Below are 13,792 nucleotides of genomic sequence, written 5' to 3' on the forward strand. Positions count from 1 at the left end.
TTTTCAGCCGTCGACTTAGGAGCGTAAGTTGAGTTATTCAGATTTTCATGTTTTAATTTTTTCCGGCAAATCTGTTTCGAACGCCCGCAAATGACCTATCTGTCTTGAATCAGTATAGTCTGCTGACATTGTCCTGCAAGTGGCATCGTAAGGACCCCATTCTAAGTATTTTGTTCAGCCGTCGACCTAGGAGCATAATTTGAGTAATTCAGAATTTCAAGTTTTATTTTTTTCCGGTAAATCTGTTTTGATCGCCCGCAAATGACCTATCTATCTTGAATCAGGTTGTTCTACTGACGTTGTCCTGCAAGTGGCATCGTAAGGACCCGATTCTGAGTATTTTTTTCAGCCTGCGACTTAGTAGCATAATTTGAGTAATTCCGATTTTCAAGTTTTAATTTTTTCCGGCAAATCTGTTTCGAACGCCCGCAAATGACCTATCTATCTTGAATCAGTATGGTCTGCTGACATTGTCCTGCAAGTGGCATCGTAAGGACCCGATTCTGAATATTTTTTTCAGCCTGCGACTTAGTAGCATAATTTGAGTAATTCAGATTTTCAAGTTTTATTTTTTTCTGGTAAATCTGTTTCGAACGCCCGTAAATGACCTAACTATCTTGAATTGGCATGGTCTGCTGACATTGTCCTGCAAGTGGCATCGTAAGGACCCGATTCTGAGTATTTTTTTCAGCCGTCGACTTAGGCACATTACTTGCCTCGGCTGGCCCATATATATGATTTTTTCGATTTTATTTTTTTATGTCAAATCTAATGAGATCCTAACGATTTTAATGCCTGAACAAACGTGAACTAACGTCGCTCTATGACTTCACATGGTTAGTTTGGCTGATTTCGGGGTGGGGTGGCTAGCGTGAAGACAGCCACCCCACTTTGAAAAAATAAAAAAAAATGTAGGAATCGGGTCCTAACGATTTAAATGCCTGAACAAACGTGAACTAACGAATGTCTTGCTATCTAGACCAAAAAAAATTACAAAAAGTGATTTGGGGTGGCTAGCGTGAAGACAGCCACCCCCATAGTATAAAAAAATATAAAACGACGGATATCTCTTATTATGTTTTGAACGCCCGCAAGGCACTATAATTTATCGCTTAAATATCGTCCATATAAGTTTATTCAAGCTAAAGAATCGTTAGTATCCGCGTCGATTGCTTGCTAGACCACATTACTTGGCTCCGCTGTCCCATATATATGAATTTTTCGATTTTATTTTTTTATGGCAAATCTAATGAGATCCTAACGATTTTAATGCCTGAACAAACGTGAACTAACGTCGCTCGATGACTTCACATGGTTAGTTTGGCTGATTTCGGGGTGGGGTGGCTAGCGTGAAGACAGCCACACCACTTTGAAAAAATAAAAAAAAATGAAGGAATCGGGTCCTAACGATTTTAATGCCTGAACAAACGTGAACTAACGAATATCTTGCTATCTAGACCAAAAAAAATTACAAAAAGTGGTTTGGGGTGGCTAGCGTGAAGACAGCCACCCCCTTTTGTTTTTTAAAAAAAATGATGTTAGAATCGGGTCCTTACGATTTTACCTACTGAACAAACGTGAACTAACGATGAACAAACGATATAGCTATGCCATTTGCGGGCAAACGATATGGGGTGGTCAACTTCACGAGCATAATTCGTGTTACATTACACGATGGATTACATCACACGTTACAGCCGTCTGGAGCCGTCTTAATGGTTTACTGAAAGTAATATTAATTCATGTATGTTATTAAAATGGGAACGCAATGATTAAATTATAAAATGTAATACATTTATACTCATAACATAGATATATTTTTTAAATAAAGTTTTTCGTGTTATTTTCTTTTTTATTGTTAATACATTTACACGATATTTAAAGTATAGTTTTCGTTCTATTTCCTGTTGAAATGTGATTACATTTACTCGAATATGTTTGTAATAAAGCTTTTCATATTATTTAAGCGTCGGAGTCATAAAAAATTCACATTCACTGATATATATTATATGTAACGCACTAACGCCGTATAGCTCACGGACTTCATATAAAACACATTCAACGCTGTACTAAACAGCAATCATAGCATAGAATAATCAATTTTCATCTCGACGAGGGATAATCATACTGTGAGAGACTAAGAAATTGCTGTCTGTGACGCGTTAGCATCACTGATGCATAAGACAAAATATTTTCTCCCTTTCCACCTCTTTTAAACCCTTTTAGGTGCATATTGCATAGTGCGATTTGTACTAAATAAACAAAATAATGTGCATAGTCGTATACACAAGGGTAAGGAGAATTCGTTTTGCTTACAAAGTTTACGAGGGAAGAGAGATTTGCTTCTCAAAAGGTAAGCAAGGTTTGGTTATTCGACGTACTGGGTGAACTTTGTAAGTAGGTATGTTCTTGTTCGCAATGTGGGTACTTTAGTATTTACTTTAAATTTCTAGAAGACTTATGTTTAAAAATATGTTAGAATTATTTTAACTATCAAGTGTAACAATACATATTTTAAACAGGCTTTTGATCTCTTGTTTAAGTAGGGTTCAGGTTTGGAGTAAGAAATATTTAAATGTATAAAATAGACATAAAAATAATGTCTTCTAATGTCCTTTTCCTAGTCAGTTGCGATATAGTTGTCTAAAGCAGTTTTTCAGGATATTCGTATCATCCTGAATGTAGATCGATAGTTATAAAATTATTAGGTATTTCATTTTTGTTAAAAATAGCCTTCGTAGTTGGTTTCATTGTCTCTGATGTTGGGTAGTGGGTACCTATTGGTCAAAATCATTATAGTTCACTTAAGTGTTTCGTAATGAATGAAGTCATTATATGTAGTTGAGCCAATAGGGATTAGTATTATGCGATTATAGTTTCTTTTACGAAGTCTTAATTCAACCATTAAAGTCGACGAGAAAAAAAAATACATAAGCAATAACTGTTTCTTGAAGTTGTTTTATTTTTATGAATTGTTATGTAAGCTCTGTTTTGATATTTCTGATACGTACTAAATTAACATATTAGTACTGAACTGTAATTTTAGTAACCTAACCGTCATTTTACTGTAATAGGTATTTTACAGTAAGTAAGCTCTGTTTGATATCAATGGGTGCAATTCGACTATTAATCCATTAAAATTAAAATCTCTCAGCTAATATAGATTCGTCTTCTCTCTAGTCAGGAGCTTGATTTTCAAACTGATTACTGCGAAATATCCCAATGGCCTCGCGAGACTTTCCTGATTCTTTTTTGTATCCTTAGCTGATCATCAATCACTCTGTTTACCTTCCTCGCCATTTCTTTGATGCACAGTTAACTTACATTGATTGAAGAAAATACTCACGGGATATATTTAACGAGAATGATCATTCTTATTATGGCAAACTAGCTCCTGCACGCAACACGTGCGTAGAAGTTGTTAGCGGTTGAATAAAAAAATAGTTATTTGTTTTACAAGGGGGCAAAGTTGTTGTTTAACCGCTCGTGCTCGTGTGGTATTGATACCCGAGCAAGCGAAATATTCCAAAATTGAACCACGAGCGTAGCGAGTGGTTCGAAAATGGAATCTTGAGCATTGCGAGGGTTTCAAAGCACGAGGGTTAAACAAAATTTGCAGCTCGGAAAGCCTTACTTTGCACTTCAAAAACGGATAGCAAAGTGCAACTATGCTATCAGTAATTCACATGTGAGGCAAAGTAATCAAATGCAAATTTTGAGTTGTTTTCTTATGTTTGCTGATAGAATTGACTTTTAAATGATGATTTTGGATGATCGACATTTAATAACATTCATTTGGATTTGATTTGGTTTGATTTTGTTTGATATTTTACATTTAATATTTGCTTCGGATTGGTATGGTGAAAAATTTTGTGTTTCACTCGGGGGCAAATTTTGGTTAACCCTCGCAACGCTCATGATTCCATTTTTCGATTTTGGAATCTTTCGCTTGCTCGGGTATCAATACCACACGAGCACCAGCGGTTAAACAACAACTTTGCCCCCTTGTAAAACAAATAACTATTTATCTGTACAACTCTACATCATTTGAAAAATATATGCTCAAGATTTTAAGACCGGAAACCTTAAGAGCCAACAGGAGTGGTCATTCCTCCATACAAACGTACTCCACGTTTTCCTCCGTGGTTTTTGAAGCTAGAGCAATGATTTTTTCAACACAGATTAATATTGTCAATATCTGTGTCGGACCGTTTTACCTTTTTTGATATTTTTGTTTTTTAAGGCGCTGGAGCCCTTCAAAAATGGCCAAAATGGCCTAAAAGACTATGCCGCAATGAGAGGCGTGGTATTCAAAACTGATATCAATTAGCCAAAAAAGCAAAACGGTCCGACACAGATAATTTCATAATCATTTAGATTTCCAAATTTGGTTACGATTGGTTAAGTTTTGGAGGAGGAAACAGTGGAGTACGAAACCTCGATTTTTGACATTTTTACGCAGGATTTTTCGCCTCAGCTGCAGTTGTCCCTATCGCACTAATTTTAGGGGCGGAGTCAAGTTTCTAAATACGTACACAGCCAGAAAAGTGATGGGCAATCAATAGTCGACATGTAATGTCGATAATCTAGTGATGTGAGAAGTTATCGATAAACCATAACAAAGTCGCGATTTGCCTCTTAGTAGGCGAAGTTAGTGAAGTAAGTAATACCTATTGCACTTTTGCCTCAGGGGAAACCGTTTAAAGGATGACTCACGTTAGACCGGGCCGTGTCCGGGCCGGAGCTTCCGGAGCTTACTTTTCTATGACATGACAGCCGACCACGTGATGGTTTCCATAGAAAACGATGCGCCGGAAGCTCCGGCCCGGACACGGCCCGGTCTAATGTGAGTCGTCCTTTACACTATTATTTCTTGGTTCATACAAAGCTGAGTAGACGCACTTTTATTTTATAATAATTTTTGATTTTATATCTGTGGTAATAAACGCTTTGAATACATTTTTCTAAACATCATTCTGAATCCAATGAGGTATCACACCTTTGAACTTGTAGACTATACTGTTGTCCCAAATTGGGGTTTCGTATTTATTCCGACCAGAATCTGGAGCTCCTCAAACACAGGTACCTAAATGTATCAAAATCTGACTCAAAAATAAAAATCGGCCGAGAGCATGTCGGGCCATGCTCAGTGTAGAGTTTCGTAGTTACCGTTCTGTCAAAATAGGCCAAACGGGGGCGATAAGTTAGTATCATAAGTTTACAAGGGAGTACAGAGCTTTCTACGTATTTTGAGATTTTTACTAAGAACAGAAGATTTTTTGCAATAACTCAAAACTGACTGGAGTCCGGTCATGTTCGCTATATAGTTTTCATTGAAAGTAGTTATTAAGCTTTTGTTACACGATTTTTTTAATTTTTTTGGACAATGGTTCAAAAGTTAGAGGGTGGTGGGGATATTTTTGTTCTTTCGGAGCGATTATTTCCGAAAATATATCAATTTATCAAAAAATGTTTTAAGGAGACCTTTATTCGTTTTGATACACCTATCCCAGGGTACCCCACACTATTGGGACTAAGCAAAATATATATATAATTTGCTTATTGGGTTCAATTGGCGTAAAGGACATTTTAGCGAAAATGAGTTATATATACAGTTTTAATACCTGGCTTAACAACCTCAAAGCTGTACTCTGATAGCCTAATCAATCTAATCATGCATGCCATACGATTAAGTAAATAAATATACAGTTTTGTTCAGAATTCCAAGCGCTTCGATATCTCGTAAAAAGTTGCCTTTACGACCCAATTTTTACACTATGAGCTTGCAAAAACAGCTTAGCTCAAGGGGCGTAAATGACCAGTTACAAAATAGAAGTTCAAAGATAGTGTCGTAAAGGTTACCGCTAAATATAAATTATGTTGTAAAGGACTAACAATACTAACATGTCCTTTGTCGTCCTTTAGCCCTTCATTTGTCATGATAATTTTCCATATCGTATGGTCAAGATGGTCGTAAAGGACATATTTGACTATTGAAATTATTTTACTTGCCCTTTACGACCCGTTCTAAAAATGATTTTACCTTAAGTATACGAGGCGAACAAATTGTAAAGGACTTTTCTAATTTTTGTGTCGTTTAAACTCTAAATTGCAAACAAATAACATGGACGTAGCAGTGTAGATTATCAAAAAAGTCGTTTTCTGGGACCTTTATTACTATAATGTAATGTTTGCCCTCAAATTTGAAAGCATTTACGCTAAGAGTTTTTTCCGCAGTTATCTTTGTTCATGGACGTAAAGGTCTATAATGCCAAATTGATAAATAGTTTTATGGGTCCTTTATTACCAAAATATAACGTTTGCCCTTCAAATTAGAAAACTCAGCTCAGTGTTTTTCCGCAACTATTACTGTGTTACTCGCAGTGGAATCTCTTATAGTCTTGCGACAATACGTACTAACCTGTGCATATTTCATATTTATTTATTTCGTAAATGCACGGAAACATTACACGTCAAAACATTTTAAAGATAAGATTAGCACTTATTATTAATTACATTTTCCATCATTGATAATGGGAAAAATGAAAACATTCAAATCATACAATGTTAGATTAAATAGAATAATAAATAACGATAAATTTAAAGTAGGTAAATTAAAATTAAATGTCACAGAATTCACGAATATCATAAAATGCATTATTAATTAACCATTTCTTTAATTTCCTGTAAAATGAGTCATTATTTTCTACGTTTTGTATCTCATTTGGGATGGCATTGTAGATTTTGGGACCTATTACATAGCTGATTTTGGTGGACTTGGTTAGTCTGCATTTGGTTGTAGCCAGTTTGCGGTTGCCCATTGCCTCGCTCCTGACTGTTTATTATCCGTTCCTGAGCGGTGGAAGTTGTTTTTTGTGCGTAATTTAATTATTTGTGTCATTGGTTGAGCTTGGCTACAATAGCTAGTTGAAATAAAGAACAATGCTTCGTTTCAAACAGACTCACAAAGTTTGGAACGTATCTTGGTGAAGTGGTATTAATACTTAATGACCGAATCGGTTATAATTAATTCGTTTACTTACTTGTTTCATAATATGTAGTTCTAACAGAAGATATTTTTAAGTGTTTTAAATTAGAAATTATTGCAGCTACAGTTACCAGGGATTAAATAACACAGAAATTACTACTTAAATAGGAATAAAAAAAATCGATTTAATATCTTATTGTTTCGTATTTTGAAATAAGACATCTTGTAAAATTGAAACTATAGAATTATAGTCTTTTATTCACTAAGGAAACGTCCAAATGCTTGATATGCTAATTCTTATCATCGTTAGCTGATCTAATACTTCCCTTGTTATGATTAAAGGCTGTCATGTTATGATTGAAGGCGGCTAGTGTTAACCACTGGGACATTTGGTTTTCCTTCATTCCCGAATATTAGCTACTTTGTGAGCAAGTAATTCTTTTTTAGTAAATAATTGGGTCAAAATATTGTGCTTTCTTTATTATTACTATATTATCAGAAAAATAATAATAACAACTGTACCTAATCGGGTTATACCTAGCATCATTAACTACCGTTTGATAAATTTTTAAGCTTCGTAATAGTAAACTATGCTGAAAACAGTTAACATGTGCAGGTACCGTGGCTAGTAACTAATACACCCCGAATTTGGAATAAAATAGTCAAATAGAGAATGTCACTTACGACCCCCTACTAAACAAGATAAGTACATTAAATTATCAAAAAACGCAGCATTGGTGTAAAGGACATTCATAGTGTTTTTGACCAATTCTATAGGGCATTAACTTTTTTCGTTTTTGATTTATACAGCTATGATTGCTAATTCAGGTTAAAGAGACTAACATTTTGAGTACTTTTTTAATACACATCAAAAATATAGCTCCATAAACAACAAAAATAAATCAACATTTAAAAAAATCTGTCTCCTGAAAAATAGCATTTTGTCCTTTACGCCAATTGAACCCAAAGGTATCGAATATTGTATGGGAGGTCTCAGGTCTGCAATTCTTTTTTAATAGTTTTTATTTTACCGTTCTGTCGCAATGCGTGATTCATGTATCCATGCCAATAAGTTGCCAACTTGCAGCTTTTTAGCACTTACGATCACGAAGCAAAGCCTCGGACAGACAGACAGACAGACGAACATGGCGAAACAATAAGGGTTTCTTTGGTGACTACGCAACCCAAAAAATCGGACCACTAATAAAACAGTTAAGTATTAAGATTTTAATTGGATTGCAGGTTGTAGACGGATATTGAATTCAGTTAGGTACCTAAAGTCAAGAAGTAAAATCACAATAACATCAGGGAATAAGTAAACGCTTAGTGGCGGTAGCGAGCGAACGAGTTACCAGGCGGCGTAGCACGGTTGCGTTTTTATCCCTTGTCGCCATGCCTGTCACGTTCTAACAAGTATGTAAGTGCGAAAGGGACGCGCATAGTGATAGTCGATAAAAATGGAACCGTGCTGAGCCCGCAGGTTACCACCGAAGAATAAGTTTGTAATATAAGAAAAGAACTAGATGTAGCAAAGCTATTACGGGCCGACCGCTTCGCGAGGCCCGTGAAGGCAAATGACATGTGCGACTGTGTGCGCGCACCACACACACAGGGATACTCCATCGTTACGCGGCGCTGCCCCCGTCAGCGCGACGGCGATATTCACCTCAAAATCTCAAAACTGAGATCGGGCTGACGTCCCGTTTCGTCTTAAAATTATTAAATTACAACGGGACTTAATCGCGTATTTAAGTTTTAAGATTTACCTCCGACATTTCGAGGACGACGTTTTCCCCGTGGTCTCGGAGAAGACTGGCTAAAGTTGACATCAACAGCTTCTAGCCACGCGAATATTTCGAACTACCCGCACTTGGTCTTGTTTATTATTTAATAATGTGTAAAGTGTCGTGAAAGTTTAAATCATAACCTTAAGAGCCAACGGGAGTGGTGATTTCTCCATACAAACGTACTCCTCGTTTTCCTCCGTGGTTTTTGATGCTAGAGCAATGATTTTTTCAACACAGATTAATATTGTTAATATCTGTGTCGGACCGTTTTGCTTTTTTTGATATTTTTGTTTTTTAAGGCGCTAGAGCCCTTCAAAAATGGCCAAAATGGCCTAATTGACTATGCCGCAATGAGAGGCGTAGCATTCAAAACTGATATCAATTAGCCAAAAAAGCAAAACGGTCCGACACAGATAATTTCATAATCATTTAGATTTCCAAATTTGGTTACGATTGGTTAAGTTTTGGAGGAGGAAACAGAGGAGTACAATACCTCGATTTTTGAGACTTTTACGCAGGATTTTTCGCCTTGTCCTTATCGCACTACTTTTAGGTGCCGCTTCCGTTAGCGAGACGGGTATATTTACCTAAAATATTTAAAACTCAGCTCCTGTTTCGTCTTAAAATTATACCGATATTAAACTTTTAAGTTGGTTAGATATTATAAATTATTGAGTAATTCGAATAACTTAATCTTAACCTAACCTCAACGCGCCCTTTAAAATCTTAATGCTGTTCTATTTTTACAACTGAAATATCTATTTTAGTGTGAATTTAGAGTTAAGTTCATCCTATTGTTTATGCAACAGAACCTGGCTTCGTTCCACACCAACAATTATTTATAGTCCCTGAATTTGTCCGCAAACCCTCGCTGCCGCTTGCCATTTTCCATTTGGCCATTTGTTAAATTTTCCAAACTTTTTTGAACAAAAAGTGACGGTAAAAATTCGTGGTGACATTTTAGATAACTCGGTCGGACAGTTTGTCATAACATCTGTAAGTTTTATATGTACAGTACCTTAACTTAATATTTTTAATGGAATATACATATATTGTTATCAACTTATCACTTCAATCAATGTATGAAAAGCAATTTATATTAAAACTATTTATTACCTAATTTACTTTAATCCTACGGATATTTAACATGAGTGCAAAAATTTAGATGAAGCCGAGGGAGTTATAGTTTTTTTTTCTCAATTGATAACTCCCGCGGGAACAATGGCCTTTGTTCTTCAGTACGCCTGCATGAAATAAGATGTTTTTCGCGCAAGTATGATGAAAATCATAATCCACTTGCCGTTAATAAAAGATGTCTACGTAAAATATAATATTTCAACCGACATGTATTGCATATTTACAATATATGAGGAGAGAGCAGTAAGCTTCTAGGTTTAAACCTGACATGTGACGGGTTGTGAGCCAGCCGATAACGGCATTCACAGACCACAAACACGCACACATAGGTTCCTTTTGTCACCACACGTCAAGAATACGAGATGTAATAAATCCCAGGATTCACCTTAATTATTTATATGACAGCTTAAACACACGCACACAGTCTCCGATTCCGCATTGTCATCCAACATTTCCCAAATATCCAGAGGGTAGATATAATGAGATTATCTTGTCATGGTTATAGCTGATTTAAAAAATGACTTCTACCGCCATACCAACACACGGAATGTCTTGTCTTATCAAATTATGAATCGCAAAGACATTGTGTTTGTTTTCGGGTACATTTTCTTGTAATTCCATAATCATATTTACATAGAAAATAGCTTTTGATGGGTAAGAAAAATACATATGTAAAAGACATTTATTTTGTAGGCATACTTTTATGCTAGCGTGTCATGTGATATTAATGTTATACATAAACATAAGTGTACAATGTAACCTTATTACCCTTTATAGTTCATGCAAAAATGGTGTTCAAAATATGTAAGGTGTAATTATCTTGTATAGAGGTAGGTATCCAATTAAATAAAGAAAAAACACCTATATCGAGTAAACTTTTTGTCTCTATTCACACTTCTCTATGCTTAAAATAAGACGCCTGGTCTGGCACTAAACACAGGAATCCCTGGTTTAGCCTAATGGTAGTCATCAGATTTTGAACCGTATGAAGCCACAAATTGATAAGATGCCGCCAGTGCCCTCACCTGTGAAATTGCTATTTAGGGCGGATTAAACCGTCCTTATCTGACAAACTGGTTACCACAAGGCAGTTGTCAACTCATAGATAGCTGAGTTTTTCATACATTAAGGGTAACTACGATTCCCAATACCGCCGCTTAGTCGTATTCTTTTCAAAGATGTGTTTTATGTTATTTTAACTCCACAGATCGCCACCGAAGATCGGGTTCACTGGACGAGGCAGCCGAAGACAGCAGTGACAATGGCGGCAGCACGCCGAAGAAGAAGACCGTCATCGAGGAGCAATGGGAGCGCTCAGGGGCCTTCGAACTCACCTCTGTGGAGCAGGAAACCTACGAGAAGTACTTCTACGGTTCTGAGCATTGGAACTACTTCACCAATGACGAGGACCTTGGGCCCGTTATACTGTCCATTAAGCAGGAGACGCTTAATTCCAGAGATCAGTTCAGGTTAGTGCAAGGAGTTAACTAAACTTCCAGTACCAAACAATAATGTATCTTCTGAAACCTTTGAAGATTTTTACGCACAAGTGGTGATCTAGCCGTAACTGTATATTAAATATCACTGTTTCAGAGATTTTTTTGCGCAGACACATTAGAACTACAGATTTTTGAATTCGTAGATGAGGATAACACTAGACTGTTTTTGTTGCAGTCTCCTGCCTTTCTGTGGGTACTTATTTGTACATTTAATTCAGTGCAAGGTTGTGAAAAGGTCGCTATAAATTCATGCCATAATTCAGTCACGAGATTTAAATGTACGGAACTCATAATAGCTTGTAAAAATGTAAGACAGTAAGGGTATATTCACGAGCGTGCGTCGAATTTCGGTCTGGCCGAAATATGCGGAACAACGCAATCGATAAGGTATTTCAGCATTTTGTTGCCGGTCTGCCGTTTATATCATGCCTAGTTCTCGAAACCGCTCAATTTCCCTATTATATTACCTTAATTAAACTGGTTTCATTTGGCTTAATGAAGCAAACTTTGTTCGAGTAGCACACATTCTAAACATTCCATGTTGTTAGTCTACATTGAAAATTTAATCAGCATCCGAAATTTATTCTAGCGTTTCATAACTGTCTGCATACTGAACAACCAAAAATTTTAAAGCCAGTTTCCAGTATAAATTAAAAGTTAAAACATTTATTAATTGAGTTGAACGATGAAACATGAACATGATCTTTCGACTATGTATTGGGTATCCATTGATCTAGAGACTTTTTAATGTGTATTCTTGACGTACGTGTGTAATTGTGTATTTTAGATTTATTTTATCGAGGAATAAAAAATGAAGTATTTATTACCATCTGACGAGGTCTCTAAATGTTAATATGTCACATACCTATTCGTAAAAATCTTCATCTTACATTCGTCATCTCAGTCTCCTTTTTACAATTGCTTATTAAAAACCAACGAATAATTCGTACTTGTAATGTATAAATAGATATTTTATCGTAGCCTGATCAGTCGCCTCCGCAGTTCTCGGTATCAGATGTAATTTGTAACAGCCAACGATGTTGAAATTCACGCTCTTGGGACCAATTTTGACGGAGTCTGCAAATTCAATAGGTATCCAAATTATCAAGTATGCTTGGATGATAATTGAAAATACGTTGATTGAACAAAACAATATAACTAGAAGACGCATTTGAGTCTGGGTGACGAAGATGATAATGTATTGTGTTTATTACATGCTTCTAACACTCAAAAGAATGACAGATCGTAAATTATTACTATATGGCACTTAAGGACGTTGAAATTAATAGAGAAAAAACAGGAATAAAGGTTCTAAGAATAATCTTACTTTAACAATAAATGGCCGAACAACATATATTTTTTTTAATTCTTTTTGTACATTATATTCAGGTACCTACTCGTACCTTTCGCAAGAATGAATTGAAATAGCCACTCTTAAATCAATAAACATCGAATTAATTCTTACTGCTAATCAAAAATTAACCTTGCAAACAAAATCCTTATCTAGCAGCTTGCAATGCGCGTTGATAATTGCAAGGCATAAAGGAGGGCGTTTGTAAAATGTTTGCAGGCACATAATGAACCGACGACCCCAGCTGGTTTACCTTGGCGACCCTGTCGTAAACCGAATTCAATTAGCATAACGCCACAGAGCATTTGAGCTCCAAGTAGGATTACGCTGCTGCCTTTACTAGACGCGAAATGTAATTTTTACAATTCCTTCATTCATTCATTTATTTATTTCTATAACAATAATACATTATGTTAGAAAACTTACGAACTAATTACTTAACTTACTAAAACACAATTTGACCGAACCATAAGTAATGATGACATGTCAGCAAATAAATAAATAAGTATTCAATAATAAACTTAAACAATTACTTAAATAAGAAGTGAAAAGTACCTACAAATAAAATAATATACCTAATGTCAAATATAAAATGTTATAAAATCATAATTTACAATAGTTACAATTAAATAAATATTTGATAACATGTCAATCAAAAACAAATACTTAACTAAAAAACAATTGTGATATTGGAAATTTTCTCAGCGTGCGTGATGAAATCTTCTAACATTCTGAACAGCACCTTTTACGGATAACTAAGACTAACCTCTTAATATGCAAATATTTTATTGCACACTAGCCTAGCCTCTCTTTATTTATCAATAACTAATAAGAAAGGTGCATTTTATCCACAAGTGTGGCAAAGTGATTTTATGCTAATTAAGAGTTGTTTTCTCATACCTAATTTAATTGACTTTTAAGTGATGGTTTTGAATGATAATCAAATTCAAATTAACGTAATAATTGATGAATATTTAATAAGTAACGTTAATTTGAATTTGATTTGTAATATTTTACAGTTAGTATTTTC

At 35.5% G+C, this 13,792-nt stretch overlaps 1 protein-coding gene across 1 annotated transcript in view; it reads left to right on the top strand.

Annotated features, from left to right (window-relative positions):
- LOC134796789 (uncharacterized) overlaps positions 1–13,792 on the top strand; it is a 285,519-nt gene that overhangs the window by 242,993 nt on the left and 28,734 nt on the right. The window contains exon 9 of the mRNA XM_063769010.1: positions 11,120–11,381. Coding sequence (XP_063625080.1) covers positions 11,120–11,381 — 262 coding nt within the window. The remainder of the gene's footprint in view (positions 1–11,119; positions 11,382–13,792) is intronic.

The sequence above is a fragment of the Cydia splendana genome, chromosome 14 (assembly GCF_910591565.1).
Source record: "Cydia splendana chromosome 14, ilCydSple1.2, whole genome shotgun sequence".
NCBI classification, from domain to species: domain Eukaryota; kingdom Metazoa; phylum Arthropoda; class Insecta; order Lepidoptera; family Tortricidae; genus Cydia; species Cydia splendana.